General features: G+C 35.6%; 1 protein-coding gene and 1 pseudogene across 1 annotated transcript; both read right to left on the bottom strand.

The window, feature by feature from the left end:
- LOC146926513 (uncharacterized) overlaps positions 1–19,044 on the bottom strand; it is a 90,962-nt pseudogene extending 71,918 nt beyond the window's left edge.
- Positions 5,260–6,411, bottom strand: LOC146926514 (uncharacterized). The gene is made up of 2 exons (XM_085758836.1): positions 5,906–6,411; positions 5,260–5,449 (listed from the first exon to the last, which is right to left on the bottom strand). The coding sequence occupies exons 1-2, from the start codon at positions 6,338–6,340 to the stop codon at positions 5,375–5,377; spliced, it is 510 nt and encodes a 169-aa protein (XP_085614962.1). The 5' UTR covers positions 6,341–6,411; the 3' UTR covers positions 5,260–5,374.
- Positions 19,045–19,306: the final 262 nt, after the last annotated feature.

The following is a 19,306-nucleotide window of genomic DNA, read 5'->3' as shown; positions in this document are numbered from 1 at the left end:
TAAATAAGTTGTTTCGAATAAGCTGTTTTGAATAAGTTGTTTTGCATAAATAAGTTGTTTTGCATAAATAAGTTGTTTTGAATAAGTTGTTTTTTAAAATAAAATTGGAATAAGCTGTTTTGTATAAATAAGCTGTTTTGAATAAGCGGTTTTGAACAAATAAGCTGTTTTGCATAAATAAGCTGTTTTGAATAAGCGGTTATAAAAAAAGTGATCCTAATAAGTTGTTTTGAATAAGTTGTTTTGCATAAATAAGCTATTTTGAATAAGTTGGTTTTTAAAATTAATCGAAATAAGCTGTTTTGTATAAATAAGCTGTTTTGAATAAGCTGTTTTGCACAAATAAGTTGTTTTGTATAAATAAGTTGTTTTGAATAAGCTGTTTTGCACAAATAAGCTCTTTTGTATAAATAAGTTGTTTCGAATAAGAAGTTTTGCATAAATAAGCTGTTTTGAATAAGTTGTTTTGCATAAATATGTTGTTTTGCATAAATAAGTTGTTTTGAATAAGTTGTTTTTTAAAATGAAATCGGAATAAGTTGTTTTGTATAAATAAGCTGTTTTGAATAAGCTGTTTTGCACAAATAAGTTGTTTTGTATAAATAAGTTGTTTTGAATAAGATGTTTTGCACAAATAAGCTATTTTTGTATAAATAAGTTGTTTCGAATAAGCTGTTTGCATAAATAACCTGTTTTGAATAAGTTGTTTTGCATAAATATGTTGTTTTGCATAAATAAGTTGTTTTGAATAAGTTGTTTTTTAAAATGAAATCGGAATAAGCTGTTTTGTATAAATAAGCTGTTTTGAATAAGCTGTTTTGAACAAATAAGCTGTTTTGCATAAATAAGTTGTTTTGAATAAGTTGTTTTTTAAAATGAAATCGGAATAAGTTGTTTTGTATAAATAAGCTGTTTTGAATAAGCTGTTTTGCACAAATAAGTTGTTTTGTATAAATAAGTTGTTTTGAATAAGCTGTTTTGCACAAATATGCTATTTTGTATAAATAAGTTGTTTCGAATAAGCTGTTTTGCATAAATAAGCTGTTTTGAATAAGTTGTTTTGCATAAATATGTTGTTTTGAATAAGTTGTTTTTTAAAATGAAATCGGAATAAGTTGTTTTGTATAAATAAGCTGTTTTGAATAAGCTGTTTTGCACAAATAAGCTGTTTTTTATAAATAAGTTGTTTTGATTAAGTTGTTTTGCACAAACAAGCTATTTTGTATAAATAAGTTGTTTCGAATAAGCTGTTTGCATAAATAACCTGTTTTGAATAAGTTGTTTTGCATAAATATGTTGTTTTGCATAAATAAGTTGTTTTGAATAAGTTGTTTTTTAAAATGAAATCGAAATAAGCTGTTTTGTATAAATAAGCTGTTTTGAATAAGCTGTTTTGAACAAATAAGCTGTTTTGCATAAATAAGTTGTTTCGAATAAGTTGTTTTTTAAAATGAAATCGGAATAAGTTGTTTTGTATAAATAAGCTGTTTTGAATAAGCTGTTTTGCACAAATAAGCTGTTTTGTATAAATAAGTTGTTTTGAATAAGCTGTTTTGCACAAATATGCTATTTTGTATAAATAAGTTGTTTCGAATAAGCTGTTTTGCATAAATAAGCTGTTTTGAATAAGTTGTTTTGCATAAATATGTTGTTTTGAATAAGTTGTTTTTTAAAATGAAATCGGAATAAGTTGTTTTGTATAAATAAGCTGTTTTGCACAAATAAGCTGTTTTGTATAAATAAGTTGTTTTGAATAAGTTGTTTTGCACAAATAAGCTATTTTGTATAAATAAGTTGTTTCGAATAAGCTGTTTGCATAAATAACCTGTTTTAAATAAGTTGTTTTGCATAAATATGTTGTTTTGCATAAATAAGTTGTTTTGAATAAGTTGTTTTTTAAAATGAAATCGGAATAAGCTGTTTTGTATAAATAAGCTGTTTTGAATAAGCTGTTTTGAACAAATAAGCTGTTTTGCATAAATAAGTTGTTTTGAATAATCGGTTTTAAAAAAAGTGATCCTAATAAGTTGTTTTGAATAAGTTGTTTTGCATAAATAAGCTATTTTGAATAAGTTGGTTTTTAAAATTAATCGGAATAAGCTGTTTTGTATAAATAAGCTGTTTTGAATAAGCTGTTTTGCACAAATAAGCTGTTTTGTATAAATAAGTTGTTTTGAATAAGCTGTTTTGCACAAATAAGCTCTTTTGTATAAATAAGTTGTTTCGAATAAGCTGTTTTGCATAAATAAGCTGTTTTGAATAAGTTGTTTTGCATAAATATGTTGTTTTGCATAAATAAGTTGTTTTGAATAAGTTGTTTTTTAAAATGAAATCGGAATAAGTTGTTTTGTATAAATAAGCTGTTTTGAATAAGCTGTTTTGCACAAATAAGCTGTTTTGTATAAATAAGTTGTTTTGAATAAGTTGTTTTGCACAAATAAGCTATTTTGTATAAATAAGTTGTTTCGAATAAGCTGTTTTGCATAAATAAGCTGTTTTGAATAAGTTGTTTTGCATAAATAAGTTGTTTTGAATAAGTTGTTTTTTAAAATGAAATCGGAATAAGTTGTTTTGTATAAATAAGTTGTTTTGAACAAATAAACTGTTTTGCATAAATAAGTTGTTTTGAATAAGCGGTTTTAAAAAAAGTGATCCTAATAAGTTGTTTCGAATAAGCTGTTTTGCATAAATAAGCTATTTTGAATAAGTTGGTTTTTAAAATTAATCGGAATAAGCTATTTTGCATAAATAAGTTGTTTTGAATAAGCGGTTTTTAAAAAATCATTCTAATAAGTTGTTTTGCATAAATAAACTATTTCGAATAAGCTATTTTGCATAAATAAATTGTTAAGAAAAAAAATTATAATATGGGGCTTTATTAGGCCCACAAACAAATAGATTTTATAGTGAAAAGCAATTATGTTGGGTGTAGAAAGCAATTATGCACGGTGCATAAGGATCTCCTTATGCACCATAACTTTTGCCCTTCTAGACGCGTGGCTGGATTGATCAGCTAAAAGAACACTATAGTCAATTTTAGTCTGCACAACGAAAAATAAATGAGTTTGAGATCAATTATTTATATTCTATAATGATGTTTATTTATTTATCCTGTTCAACTTCTCTGTTTGTGTTTTGTTAGTTTTAGTTGGTTTAATGTTTGTGCTCGTGAAATGTTTCTGAAAGACTGGAGTGAATTCTTTGAAGTAAAATTCTTTTCATTTTTCTTAATTATTACATCTCAATCACACACTCAATATTTCTTTTTATAATATTATTAAAGACTTTTTCTAGTAATACCCCAAAAATATCAAGTTACCCCAAACACACGGGTATTTTGAATATTTTTTAGTGTACTAGATTATTATGGGGTGTTACTAGAAAAACTCATTATTATATCTCTGTTTCCTTTTCATATCTAATGGTGTAAATAAAAAAAAATTGCACTTGGGAAAATCCGTTACACTGAAGGACTCATTTCATAACAAATGATCTGTAACTTGAATTGATCAAGGACAGTTGGATTGGTCAGTTATGATAACACCTATAGTCGATTTTAGTCTCCACAAGCCAAAAAAAAAAAAATTATTTGTAACTTGAATCGATCGGATAGTTGATCTTTCTCCCTCTTTGACCACTACCCTTGTGTAATAGAAAATAATTTGAATATTAAGTTTGTTGAGATTGAAATTGGGGTTTATGAATGTCATGAATCATGATGGTTGTCTCTCTACTTGTGTAAAAGTACAGGTAATCCACATATTATCACTGCCAAATTCTGTTTTTATTTTCTTTTGCAAAATTTGAATTACCATAAATGATTCTGGTTTCGTGATTTACTTTACTAAATAAGAAATATTATTTACTTTTTGTCAAGACTAAACAAGAAATTTAATTTGTAAACACAACATGACAAGAAAATTTAATCTACAATTTACAATAATAGGACTCAAAGTCTTGATGACTGGAGCAATATAAATAACAACGTAAACACTAAAAAATATAGTCACTTATTTTAAAATAATCCATGTTATGGACTTTGTTAGTCAAGCTGCCAATGACGTAAAATGATAATATGATAATGTTAATGCAAAAATACAAAAACACTTGCATAAAAGAGCATTTTAATGTTCTAGATCATTTTAACTAGTAAAGTGTACAATCTAACAATTTTCAAAGTGGAGGAGACGGTTGTTAACAAAGAAGAATGAGTTGATTGAAGAGTGTGCGGATCTTATTTCTATCGTTAATTAGAAGCTTGATACTAATAATGATTGGTGGTGGCAGTTAGACCGGAATGGTGTCTATTCTATGAAGCACGGATACGGACACGGACTTCGGACACCGACACAGCTAATTTTTCTAGAAAACTATATAATTCAATGTAATTATATGTGTCGGTGTCGGACACGACACGTGTCTGATACGGAGACACGCCTTATCCGAGATGTATCCGTGCTTCATAGTGCCTATTCAATTCGTGGTGGGTACCTAGTTCACATCAGCTTCAACCTCCCGTTGCTTCCGATTTGATTTGGCATAAATATGTTCCGTTGAAGGTTTTAGTTTTTGCATGATGTCTTCTGCGTAAGAGGTTATCTACCAAAGATAATCTGGCTAGGCATGGTGTAATTACTCATGACATAAGGATCTTTTGTGTGTGAGTGGGTGTGGTGTGGCAGAAACGACATCCCACTTGTTTCTTAATTGTGCCAGTTTTAGCTCTTTTTGATGTTCGGTTCGTGCTTGGTTGAGTTTTTCTTCGGTTGATCCCAATGTTCTTCAGGATCACATTATTCAATATGCTTATTTGGTAGGTGGTTCTAAAGTATGACGCTCTTTTATGCACTTAATCTGATTCACTTGTGTTTAGGTCCTTTAAAATGAAAGAAATGATCGAATTTTCAATAATAAGAAAAAATCTATGACACAACTAATAGACAAGGTTAAGCTTATTTCTTTCGGGTGGTTGAACTCTAAAATTGCAAATTTATCTATAGGTTTTCAAGGTTGGTGGCTAGCAGAGTTTGTTTTTGTCATGTGTTCAATGTATCGAACTGTAAAGCTTCTGTTTGATTAATATTCTTAATATAATTTTATTTTAGCTTGTTAAAGAAAAAGCTATTTTGTAATTTTACAATATTGAAGAAATATTGTATCTACTCGGTAATTATTTGCCCTAAAAAACATAATTCACTTCGGTTGAAGTTTCAATCAAGAAATTGTCTTCTAATCTGCAAATAAGACAAATCTATAGTGTAATGGGATTAAATGAAGCTCTTCTCTCATTGGATTCAAAATGGTACATCTGTCAAAGACATTGTATACTAGTAATAGTTCAAACTTTTACATCACAATATCATCACAATATTATTTAGAATATAGCAATCAAAGTCGCTTCTCCTAGCACGTGCCCTTCCTTGGCCTCCAAGGTTTTCTCCTTAGTCACCTGCAATTAATTCACCAAATTAAAGAAGAGAAAAAAAAAATCCACTTTCAAACAAGTTACTCTAGTTTATATGATTTTTTTTTAAGAAGCTAAATTAGTTTATACAAATTGACACCGGATGCATTTTTATAAATAAGTTAAATTCGTCTATCCAAAATTAATACGGGAGAGAATTGAACATATAAAACTTTAAAAGAAACACAATTCAGTCAACACCACCAAACCAACTCAAATGGGTTTAGTTTATATGCATTTAGAAGCTATAATATGAAACAAACATGTCACATGATATCATACATGAACCAATTTCATTGTTATTTTTTATACAACACACTCATACTAAAATATTCTTATAATATTATTTTTCATATATTTATATTCTTTTTTATATAGAAGAAAAGAAATTCAACAAACAATGATATAGAAAACATAAAATTAACAAAAAAATGTATATACCTTATTACCCAGATGAAGTTCATCATCCAAGGCATAGAGCTTAAACTCCAACCTATGACCATGTGTAGGCAACCTCGGACCACGCCAACCAGGTTGTTTCCAATCATTGGTCCCTTCTTTAATCCCAGCATACTCACCACCCATCTCCTCTTCTTTTCCGGAGAACCCCTCCGGCAATCCCTTAATTGTCGGAGGAATATTCACCACGACCCAGCATGTCCACGGTATAAGTGGACTTTCTGGGTCAGGTGTATCAATATCCTCCACAACAAGTGCAAGAGATTTTGTCCCCTCCGGTATGTTGTACCATTCTAATGGTGGTGATATGTTTTTCTTTGCTCCTTGTCCTTCATCAGTGAATTGTCTTGGTAGTTTTCCTTCGTTTGCTATTGCTGGTGACACCAACTTGAACACTTCACTTCCATCACTAGCCATATTGTTGTTTTTCTTGAGTGTTTTTTCTTGTTTCTTTGTGATGATGGTGGTGTGTGATTTTGCGTTATTATGGGAAGAAAAAGTGAGAATTGAAAGTGGTGATTTATGGGGTGTGGATTTAAGGGAAAAATTGTTAGGTTTGTGACATGTGGCAAAGTGTGTCGTGAGGAATTTGATGTGTGAGAGCAATGTCTTAGGGGCATAACACGTGTTGCTACACGTCGATGATTTTGAGTGTTCTAGCTCTTGACGTAATTCAAGGATCTTGTAGTAACAAGACAAGTGGAAAGGAGAAAGAAACAATCTTGAACATGCATGATTGTGAAAATGAAATGTTATCTACTTATCTGACTTTGATCAATTTAATTTTGATTTCTTAACCTTTGGAATTTTTAATTAGATATTTTGTTTGAGTCAAAAAAAGTTAGATATTTTGCTTTATTTGTTTTACTTTAGTTCTATAGCTTTAAAAAAAAAAAAATCATTTTGGTTTATTATTTTTTAATTGATCTTTTATTTTGGCAAAAGTTGTAAGAATCTAGCTTTTGAAAATCACCGCAACTTTGTTTTAGTGAACTTGCAAACTCGGGTTTTTCGCCACTAAACGTGCAACCCAACCACACACGTGCATTTTTATTGTAAAGAGGTTTGCACTTAAAAAATCGCAATCAATCTTTTGTATGATTTTAGAAGTGATTATGATAAAACAAACTTTTGTGATACTTCGATGATTATGATTGATTGACAAAATTTTACACGCATAATATGTATAAATGAAATCAACTTCTAAATGCCAAAGAAAAAAAAAACTGAAAAAAGGGTGTACTTAAGTAAAATATAGGTGCGGATAGCAATACTAAATACAACTGCCCATTTCAAAAAGGACGCTCTGTTGTGTCTATCAAGTGACTCAAAAGCATGAAAATTGCTTTTCCGACATAGAATACTTCCTATTGACACATGGAAATGACCTTTTTGCCCCCAGCGGTTGTTAACTACCATTGATTAAAGCGCCGGTAGTTAATTGCCGATGGACTCTCAGCGGTAGTTAACTACCGCTGGAAAACTGCTTTTGTTTGCTGTCCACTTGTTTCTGCCACTTGTTCCTGTCAACTTCACCTCTCAATTCCAAAGCAACACATTTTCATCCATAACAACATTACTTTGCTATTGCTGCCTCTTCATCTTTCCGGTCTATGTTCTTCCGCACCGAACTCGTATGAACACCTCTATATGACTTGGCAGTTTTGCATTCTTATTTTTGACAGGACCATTTCTTCTTCTAGGTTTCTCTGTTTCATCTATGATCTCTACATCCTCTTCCTATAATTTACAAAATAGATGAGAGATTCAGATATCAAATAATGAAAATGAACCAATTCAGGGGGATTGAAACAACGTCATCCTTTGCAGAACATTTTAGTGTACTGATTCAAGTTCATCTTCTAAAAAATGATGGTGGAGTTGTGTGTAGAGAACCACCCGGAGATAGTGTCTGAACCGAACCCGAAGAAGAGTGAATAGAACTAGATGATTCCGGCTGAGCCAGCCTGGCTAATCTCTTAGCTTCCTTTGCTTGCTTCTTAAGTAACCTAGCAGTTTTCTCTATTTCTGGATCAAATTGAAGGTCTTCTTTAGAAACGGTACCTCGCATAAACAAAGTTTACCAAGACTATACCAGGTGGTTAGCATCAAAAATAATGAATGATATATGTGTATAAGTATATGCATGAAAGAATTTTGTGCAAAATTGACTTAACATGACAAAATTGTTTCAAAACTTATAATATAAAATACGCTACATCCCCGGCAACGGCGCCATTTTGATGTAGGTTTCCTACATGTCATATAACTATGTACACGTGAGTATATATAGGATCGTTTTCCACAGGGAGTTGCGTTATATCATAAGCGTTTTCACAATCTTTCACATTAAGGTATCATTTATAAAATGTTTGTTTGTAACACTATATCCACTAATGACATAAAAGTAAAAACGAGAGGGGATCGAACTATTTCGCTTGCGGTATAAGATAACGAGCAAGCATAACAGTAGCAATCTCTCGATCGATTAACAGACTCTAGCTTTATAACCAATATTATTACAATCATTTCTACAACATCCTTCGTGTCCAAAGCGACATCGTTATTTCCAAGTTAGCGTTTAAACATTCGTGTCTAAATTCCTTAAACGATAACAAAGTCGATCGGATAACTTAATCGACCGTGTCCAGCCTGATTAAGTATCTGAAAGCATTAAAATCTTGATTAAAAGTAATTATCAAAGGTTTACAAACTTGTCAAGAGTGATATAACATAAGATAGATTGTTATTCTAGTTCTAGATTCAAGAGTTCGTGTCCAAATCATCTTGAATCTCTTTGAAAGCATTAAAAGCAAGAATAACAACAATATTGAATCATTAAGCTAGAACCTTATATATTAAAAGATCTAAAGATTACATAATAGCTTGATTGTTACCTCAATACTACAAAGAAGGTGATAGTTACACATAGACATGTAAACTAATGCAAGGAATGAAGGAAAAATGAAGATTCCATGCCAAGATCCTTGATGTCTCAATGAATCTAGGGTTGAATCTACTCCTTAATCACTTGCTTTGTGTTTCTCTCTTGGAAATAGCTCTGACATCTCTCTTAGAATGTATAAAAATATCAATGGAATAGTGAATGACCTAAAAGAGAGGTAAGAATGCTATTTATATGGGCCTGTGTTTTTGTACCTACGCTAATAGCGCCATTTACGCTAATAGCGTGGTAGGTCGGCCTATAATCTGGCCAATGGGCTGCTGCCACGTTGGCCTTGCCCTGCTTCTACGCTCCAGCCACTCTAATGGCGTAGCTTTCTGGACTCTTTACGCTAATAGCGTGTCTCACGCTAATGGCGTGTTTCTTCATGGCCTGCTACGCTCCAGGTACGCTATTAGCGTACCTTTCTGGAGTGATTACGCTAATAGCGTAGCTTACGCTAATGGCGTGTTCTTCACAAGTGCTCCAGATTTATGCTCCAGGTGCGCCATTGGCGTACCCTTCTGACCTTGGGCTTTTCTTCCTCACGCTAATAGCGTAGGACACGCTAATGGCGTGGCTTCCTTGAATTTCGACTTTTCTTGCTCCTTGCTTGTATTTTCCTGCACAAAAAGGGTAGAATAAGGCTCAAAAGCATAAATGACATATTAACACAATATTTGGAGTTTTTCATAGAGAATCTTGCAAAACAAGTCACTAAAATGCCTAAACTCCTATATGAAATATATCACTTTTAAACACTTATCAAACTCTCCCCAACTTGGCTTTTTGTTTGTCCTCAAACAAATCAATTGAAAAGGAAACTAACAAGGCTTTGGACAAGGTTTTCAACATGGTGTCAAACAATTCAAAACAAAAATAAACAAATGGTGATTCAAATAAGATCGCGTGGACAAGCATAAAGTCCTCCACTACTCTAGATTCAAAGTAAGAATGCGAAAAATGTCCTAAGCACAAACTATACATCATAAACTTCAAAACATAAACATATCTATCTATGAACCACACCTAACACACTTCTTTAAAAGTAAATGCAATGATATGATAACAATAAGTGAGGTAATGAACACACATCCAACAATCATGCTAACATCCTATTTAAGTTAGGTGTCCATCCAAATATCGTCTCAAAAAGCATAAAAGCATGGATCAAAAGGTCTTGCAAGGGTTATAACTTGGCCGGGCTACAAAAGAAATGTCATATGTGGGGCAATTGATCAGAAAGCCTATCAAAGAGGAACATTTTTTTGTATCACAACTTGAAATCCATATACTTCCCTACCAAGAATTACAACCTTTGGTGATTAACAATCAAACTTATAACCTTGACAACTTATTCTATTTTTGATTTTTCTCTATCTTTTTTTTTTCTTTTCAAATGTACAATTTTTTTTTCTTTGATTCAATGTTGTCAGGTTATTTTAACAATTTCACCATAAACTTGACATATAATGCCTCCTTTTCTCCCCAACTTGAATACAACAAAACTCTAATTGAATGTTCCCCTATCCTAAGGCAAGGGACAAAGTACAAAGAGGTTAAGGGTTCAACAAATTTAAAAATTATCAAAGTCCTTTCAGAGACAAGCATGAACTGGATTTATGAAAAATTTCAGACAAATTCACTAAGCATTGCTTATGAATATTGACAGTTCATGTTTGAGGACTTGATTCATTAGGCTCAGATTGGGGTATCAGATACTCGCTCTTCTCACAGGTAGGCTTTATGTGCTCAAGTAGGTTACTCTCAATTCAAAAAGTGCCTTGATCTTTTCCATGCTTTCAAACAATTCAAAATGATTATCAGATTTAACATAACTAAAACAAGTTAGACGGTGATTATCGGTCTCCAGCATATATACAACAGATTGAAGCTACCTCACATTTATGTTAAGTACTAAGTGGTTCAAAAATATTTATGTTTATGAAAAGAATTAAATGATATATATTTTGTGCAAAGTACAAGTTTCAAATTCTTATTAAAAACCTAGAATAACAGGAAACCAATACCTTGGCCTTACGCTTTCTCACAAGTAATATCATTATCACTCACCTGCTTTTGCTCAAACATGGCTCCATGGAGCACTTTAAAATTTATTGTTCATGAGCAATTTTCTTTTGAGAGACACAAGCAAGATGTAAACAAAAAAATTCATCCAAAGCATAAGTTAAAAACCAAAAAGCTAAGTTATTAAACCACAATAATATAAAGTACTAAAGTATCAGGTCGAGCACTAAAAACCACAATGCTCGAAGAGTACAAAAACAACCAAATTAAATAAGTTCTAACATGAAATAAAGAAACATAAGTTCGAAAGCAAAAATAAAAACATCACTAAAAATCCATGATATCACTGATCATCCTCTCCATCATCATCCATATCCAGATCCACGTCCACATCCAAATCATCATCTTCACCTCCAGCATCAGCAACATCAGCATCAGGTGTAGCCTCATCATCCATAGCATCTGCCACCCCCACATAAGGACCTGGCCTGCCCTCAGGCCAGTGAACATAGCTCTGGTACTGGTCAGGTGTCATAACCGGGTAATCAGCATTTCCCGGATACATGTGACCATTGTAGAGGTCCTGGTGTATGCCCATGTTGCTCCTCCAAATTGCCTCATTCTGATCCATTAAGAAGCTATTCTGGTCCCTCACGTACTGGTTATGCATCTGCTGCTCCAGCATGAAAGTCTGCAAACCTGAAAAATCAAAGGAACCAGGGCCCTCAGATGGGCCACCCTCATCATCATCAAAGTGGCTTTGGGAACATCGTTGCTCTCTCTTCTCCCAAGTGTGGATAGAAGTATCAGTAATGGTCCCCTCAATGTCTTCATCAAAGGGTCCAGTAATGGCTACTCCATGGGCCTTAAGCAAGGCCATGATAAGTCCAGGATAGAATAGTGCAACCTTCTTAGCACCTGTGACAACCTTCAACGCCACAGCCTTCAGCTCATTGGCTATTACGCGAGCAATATCAACCTTGACTTTCTTCATAATACACCAGATGAGTGGTAGGACAGCTTTCGGGGCATCGGATGTATGGGCTCGGGGTAAAGCATTGTGGACAAGAAATTGGAACACTAAGCAGGCCTTAGCATTCATCTCTTTTGTGAGAGCATGCCTGATCTCTCCCCTATCATTCTTCACAAAGAACCTACCCTTGTTCATGATGTCCCGCTCAATTTGCTCATAGGTCCAGTTTCCTTGAGCATTTCTCTTAGCATAAGTACACAAAGGAGGGACAGTTGGATCTTCTGAAGGTGGAAGGACTAAGGGATTGCCTAGGAATTCATTGATTGAATCCCTATCAAAAGGGATTTGCTTCCCTCTCACATATGAAGTCCAAGAAAAGGCATCAGCCAGGGTAGTGGGTGAGGCATCAGGTGTAGCATTGCAATAGAACTCCTTTACTAAATCAGTGTTAATCTCAGTTGAAGGATAAAGCAGTTTATGCCACTTACGATCAGTGAAAATGTAGAGGAGGTCACAATGTTCACCATCGGGGTGAATGTCAAAAGTTTTCTCGTGCCAGGTTTTGTATTGAGCCATCTTCTTAAACCTGGCAGAGTGGGCAGGGGTGGGGAAACGGTTTGGGGCCACAGGTGTAGCAGAGGTTGAGGCACCTTTGCCTCTAGGACGTTTGGTCCCGGTAGTTTTCTCAACATTTTTAGGTGCCATCTGCAACAAAACCAGGAAAAACCAACATATTGCATAGAAAATATTAGCACAAACTAGAATTGGTCATTTAAAAACATAAAAAATTTTAAAAATCTGGGCAAGTTGGAAGAACCACGCTAATAGCGCCTGCCACGCTAATAGCGAAATTTTCTGGAAAAATTTCGCTATTAGCGTAAATTTCGCTATTAGCGTATTTCTTCGTACCTGCAATTTTCAAATTTTCAAAATTCTTGTTCCTGCAATTTCACAGTAGAAACCAGCAATTTTCAGCCCTAGGTTTCATCCTATGTCTCTAAAACACAATATAATCTTGAAAAGGAATCAGAATCACAACATTGGCACACAAATCATTCAAAACCCTTATTTTTCAATTTTTTACAAAATGGGTCAAAATCAAAAGATGAATGTTTGTTGCATGTGGGTTATGATTCTTGTTCCTTTTCAAACTATAATCAATGAATAACAGTCTCTAATCACAAAGCAAAATTCTAACCCTAACCCTAACCATTGCTAATCATGTCAAAACATGTATTTCTCAATTCAAAAACAAGGAAAGGAAGGAGAATCAAACCTGTTAGTGTAGTGATTGGATGCAAGCAAGAATGAATGATGCAAGGATGAATGCTTGGAACCAATTGAACCACAAGAAAAGGGTTTTGATTTTTAGGGTTAGTGTGTGAGTGAGAGAAGTTTTTGTGTGTGAGAGTGAAAAAAGAAATAATGAAACCGTAAAAAGGGAAGAGGAGTGGGTTGTGGGAAGTTAAGGGGAGTTAATCCCCTGGGCCCACCAAAAAAATTTTCTCCTACGCCAAACTTACGCTATTAGCGTAGCTTTCTGTAGCTCCCACGCTTATAGCGAAATTCACGCTATTAGCGTGATGCTTCAGGATCAGTTTTTTTCTTTGTTGCTTCAATTCAGCTTTCAATGCTTATGTACTACTACTATATGCAATAAACATAAAAAAATACTTACAAAACTGGGTGTGCCTCCCAGCAAGAGCTTGTTTTACGTCCTGAGCTTGACGCATTTTGAAGAAATCATGGCTCGATTAGTGAAATCATCGTTAAACACCGATCAATTTCACCACCGAAGTAGGGCTTAAGTCTCTGCCCATTCACAGTCCAGTTGGCTTTTGTGACTGGATCCTCAAGTTCAACAGCTCCATATGGTTTGACCTCTTTAACCATGAAAGGTCCGGACCACTTAGACTTCAATTTGCCCGGAAACAGTCTTAGTCTTGAATTGAAAAGTAACACCATTTGCCCCGGCATGAATTGTCTCAGAATGATCTTCTTGTCATGATACTTCTTGGTCTTTTCTTTGTAGAGCTTTGAAGATTCATAAGCTTGATTTCTCAATTCTTCAAGCTCATGCATTTGAACTTTTCTTCTTTCACCGGCCTTCTCTTGATCAAAGTTTAGGAACTTCAATGCCCAAAATGCTTTATGTTCGAGCTCGACCGATAAGTGACAAGATTTGCCATAGACCATTTGGAAAGGAGTGAGGCCTATAGGAGATTTGTATGCAGTCCTATATGCCCACAAAGCTTCATCAAGTTTAGCCGACCAATCCTTCCGAGATGTAGAGACCGTCTTCTCAAGTATTCGTTTGACCTCCCGGTTAGAAACTTCGGCTTGTCCATTCGTTTGCGGATGATAAGGTGATGCTACTTTGTGCTTGACTCCATAATGATCTAGGGCCTTGGCAAGTTGTGTGTTGCAAAAGTGTGACCCTCCATCACTAATAAGAACTCTTGGTGTACCAAACCGGGTAAAAATATTCTTCTTTAGGAACTTCACTACCGTCTTGCTATCGGCTTTAGGCGATGCTACGGCTTCCACCCACTTTGAAACATAATCAACAGCTACCAAGATGTACTCATTTGAATATGATTAAGGAAAAGGGCCAACAAAATCTATACCCCAACAATCAAACACTTCCACTTCAAGGATGATTTGTAAAGGCATCTCGTTTCTCTTTGACATTGATCCGGTTCTTTGGCATTCATCACAATGCTTGCAATGTGTATTGGCATCTTTGAAAAGAGTTGGCCAATAGAACTCGGATTGAAGTACCTTTGTGGTGGTTCTTTCCCCGTTGAAGTGACCTCCATAGGGTGAATTGTGACATTGCCATAGGATCTTCTTTGCCTCTTCATCATCCACACAACTACGCAAGAGATTGTCCGCTCCAATTTTGAACAAGTAAGGCTCATCCCACACATAGTGGTTAGCATCATGGAGGAACTTCTTGCGTTGTTGCCATTCAAAATCTTCCGGAATGAACCCGGTTGCTTTGTAGTTCACCATGTCGGCAAACCACGGTCTCACATTGATTGCAAGCAACCTTTCGTCGGGAAATTCTTCACGAACTTCCGGTTAATTCTTGGTTACCTCATTGTTTGTCAACCTTGAAAGGTGATCAGCTACAAGATTCTCCGTGCCTTTCTTATCTTTGATCTCTAAGTCAAACTCTTGAAGCAACAACATCCAACGGATGAGCCTTGGCTTTGAGTCGGACTTAGCAAGGAGATACTTGATAGCTGCATGGTCAGTATAAATAACAATTTTGGAACCTACAAGGTAAGAACGAAATTTCTCCATTGCATAAACTATTGCAAGTAACTCTTTTTCAGTTGTGGCATAATTGATTTGTGCCTCATTTAAAACCTTACTTGCATAGTGAATAGCATGAAAAATTTTATCCTTACGTTGACCCAAGACCGCACCAACAGCATAATCACTTGCATCACACATTAATTCAAAATTTAAATTCCAATTAGGAGCAATGATTATTGGTGCAGTGGTCAATTTTTCTTTCAAAGTTTCAAATGCTAAAATACATTCATTATCAAAAATAAAAGACTTATCTTTGTTGAGCAAGTTGCTCATAGGCTTTGCTATCTTTGAGAAGTCTTTGATGAACCTCCGGTAGAATCCGGCATGACCAAGAAAACTCCGAACACCTTTGACATTCACCGGTGGTGGAAGCTTTCCAATAACATCGACCTTTGCTTGGTCTACCTCAATACCCTTAGCAGAAATCTTATGACCAAGGACAATACCCTCGGTAACCATGAAGTGACATTTCTCCCAATTGAGCACCAAGCTAGTTTCAATACACCGCTTCAGCACGGTATCCAAGCTATTCAAACACATATCAAATGACGAACCGAAAACTGAGAAATCATCCATGAACACCTCCATGCATTTACCAATAAATTTGGAGAAGATTGCTTGAACACACCGTTGAAAAGTTGCGGGTGCATTACACAAGCCAAATGGCATTCTTCGATAAGCAAAAATACTAAAGGGGCAAGTGAAAGCCGTCTTCTCGTGATCATCTGGGTTCATGGCGATTTGATTGTAATCGGAGTAACCATCTAGGAAGCAATAAAAGGATTGACCGGAGAGTCTTTCAAGCATTTGATCCATGAAGGGCAAGGGGAAGTGATCCTTCCTTGTTGCTTGATTGAGTCTTCTACAATCTATACACATCCTCCATCCGGTGACGGTTCTAGTTGGGATCAACTCATTTTTATCATTAGTGATCACCGTCATTCCTCCTTTCTTGGGAACTACTTGAACTGGGCTTACCCAAGCACTATCCGAGATAGGATAGATCATGCCTGCTTCAAGCAACTTCACTACTTCCTTTCGCACTACCTCTTTCATGTTTGGATTTAAGCGGCGTTGTGGTTGTGCTACCGGCTTGTAGTTTTCTTCCATCATAATCTTGTGCATACAATAAGATGGACTTATCCCTTTCAAGTCGGATAATTTCCACCCTATCGCTTCCTTGTTGGCCTTGATGACCTTTACTAACTTTGTTTCTTCATCGATGGACAAGGAGCTACTAATGATCACCGGTTTTGTACCATCTTTCTCAAGAAAAACATATTTCAAATTAGATGGTAAAACATTTAATTCTACCTTGGCGTCATCAACTTTTGCTTCTTCCTTGGAATCTTCTTTCAAATCTTCAAGTATGGCTTGATTAGGAAGAATCTCCTTCAAGGAATCTAGCTCCTTCAAACACTCTTCAATGTCTCTTGCTTCATCTTCATCAATAGCATTGAGTGTGTCCACCAAAGCACTCTCAAGGGGTGTTCTCTTGTGCAATTGCTTCCGAGTAGTCAAGATGACTTCTTCGGTTGCATCCATTTTGAAGCATGCACCCTTGTCTTTTGAGTACTTCAAGGCTTCTCGAATGTTGAAAGTAACCTCTTCATCATTTACCTTGACCTTCATAATATTATCATCAAGATCAATCATCATCCGAGCCGTTTGCATGAAATTCCTTCCCATTAAGATAGGCACATCCTCATCTTCTTCGACATCCATAACCACAAAGTCAGCCGGAAAAACAAATTTGTCCACTTTTACAAGAACATCTTCGGCCATACCTAGTGGTTTTGCAAAGGATTTGTCGGCCAATTGCAACATCATCCTAGTCCGCTTTATACAAAGGTCACCAACTCTTTTGGCAACAGACAAAGGCATGAGATTTATGCTTGATCCAAGATCAAGTAGTGCTTTACCTACATGGTTTGTGCCAATAGCTACCGGAAGTGTAACTTTACCCGGATCTTGCTCTTTCTTTGGCAACCTTCTTTGAATGATAGCACTACAATTGGCATTGATTTGGATAGTCTCTTCATCATTGACTTTTCTTTTCTTGGAAAGGATGTCTTTCATGAATTTAGCATAGACCGGCATTTGCTCCAAGGCTTCTGAGAATGGTATGTCTATTTGCAACTTCTTGAAGAGTTCAAGAAACCTTGCGTATTGCCGCTCTTTATCTTTCTTCGATGGAGCATGTGGATACGGTAGACGTTGAGCTACTTCTTGCTTCTCAACTTCTTTCTTCTTGCCTTTATCTTGCACCACAGCTTTACTCTTTCTCTCCATCGACTCTTGTTCAACTATTTCTCTTTTTTGATTTTTTTTCTTTTCAACTAATTCTTCTTTATTCTTTATATACACTTCCTTCTCTATCTCTACAACATCCTCCTCGAACTTCTCTTTATCCTCCTCATTGACAACTTCATCATTCTTCTCTTCAACAACAATATCTTCACCTACCCCTTTACCTACTACTCTACCACTCCTTGTAGCAATAGCCTTTGAATTCTATGCTTTGTGATGCTCCTTAGGATTTGGTTGAGTGTTAGCGGTGAAAGTTCCCACTTGCGGAGGACCTTGAGCCATTTGTTGTGCTAACTGACCAACTTGCGTTTCAAGGCCTTTGATGGACACGTCGGTGTTTTTCTGGTTAGCCATGGACATTTGCATGAATTGCTTCAAGGTTTCTTCGGTGCTTTGGGAATTGTTAGGTTGTTGGGGGTTATTTTGTGGTGGGAATTGGTATTGATTATTGAATGGTTGTTGGAATTGAGGGTACGGTTGTTGGTAGAAATTTGATTGTGGATATTGGTAGTTATTGTTGTAAGGTGTTCTCCAAGGTCTTTGTTGGTTTTGGTTGGCCGGATAGCTTCCTTGGAAGTTGTAAGTACCCGGATTTTGAGCTTGTTGTGAGGTTCCGGCTTGTTGTGGTTGGTTAGGTCTTTGTTGGTTTCCCACATAATTTACCTCTTCTTCGAAAGAACTGGGTGTGGGACTAAAGCCGGTGGGATGATCTCCCGTGCAAAGCTCACAAGCATTAACCTGAGATGTTCCTCCTTCTTGCTTGAGAGATTCGAGAATTTGTTTTGGCATAACTCTCATCTCCTTTTGCATGGCTTCTATTTGTTGAGTGAGAAGCTTATTTTGAGCCAACACTGCATCGTTTGCTTCTAGTTCAAGGATATCGGCTTTCCTTTGATTAGGATTCCGGTTGTGAGAAGATTTTCTTGTGTTGAGAGCCATTTGGTTAATGATTTTGACAGCATCAGCTGGACTTTTCAAAGCAATAGATCCTCCAGCACTTGCATCTAGCATCGTCTTGGACATGTCTTGAAGCCCTTGACGAAATAGGTAGATTTGCATCTGGCTATCATAACCATGCTTAGGATAGCTCCTAAGCAAAGACTTGTATCGCTCCCAAGCATCACATAGAGACTCACTTTGACCTTGAGAAAAAGTTATGATTGATGTTTTAGCTTCAAGATGCCTATCCTCCGGAAAGAACCTCTCTTGAAACATTTTCTCCAATGCAGGCCAATCTTTCATCAAAGAAGTAGGTTGATCTAAGTACCACTCCTTAGCCTTACCAATCAAAGAGTGAGGAAATAATTTGCAAAACATTGGTTCTTCCTCATCTTCCCTCATACCAAGAGTACCGGCGGTAACATAGAAATTTGAGAGATGCTTGTAAGGGTCTTCCTGATCCATTCCAGTGAATTGATTATGAGTTATCAAATTTATCAACCCCGATTTCAACTCGACTTGCTTGGCATTTTGATTACCAAGGTTAGCAAGCCTTCTTGGACTAACCCAACTTGGAAGAGCATTCTCATCTTCATTAGCCATAGTTACAATAGTTTCCCTTTCCGGTGATGATGGTGGAGTTGTGTGTAGAGAACCACCCGGAGATAGTGTCCGAACCCGAAGGAGAGTGAATAGAACTAGATGATTCCGGCTAAGCCAGCCTGGCTAATCTCTTAGCTTCCTTTGCTTGCTTCTTAAGTAACCTAGCAGTTTTCTCTATTTCTGGATCAAATTGAAGGTCTTCTTTAGAAATGGTACCTCGCATAAACAAAGTTTACCAAGACTATACCAGGTGGTTAGCATC

This window comes from Medicago sativa, chromosome 4, assembly GCF_051527215.1.
Source record: "Medicago sativa cultivar Bolivia chromosome 4, Bolivia_mono, whole genome shotgun sequence".
In the NCBI taxonomy this organism is placed as follows: domain Eukaryota; kingdom Viridiplantae; phylum Streptophyta; class Magnoliopsida; order Fabales; family Fabaceae; genus Medicago; species Medicago sativa.
The sequence above is the reverse complement of the archived record's forward strand: the minus strand, read 5'-3'. Positions and strand labels throughout refer to the sequence as shown.

Bases quoted from the DNA above. Each gene is read 5' to 3' on its own strand.
- LOC146926514 (XM_085758836.1), bottom strand. From the start codon at position 6,340: ATGGCTAGTGATGGAAGTGAAGTGTTCAAGTTGGTGTCACCAGCAATA. The intron at 5,450-5,905 runs GTATATACATTT...AATTAATTGCAG, and splicing joins AACTTCATCTGGGTAATAAG to GTGACTAAGGAGAAAACCTT.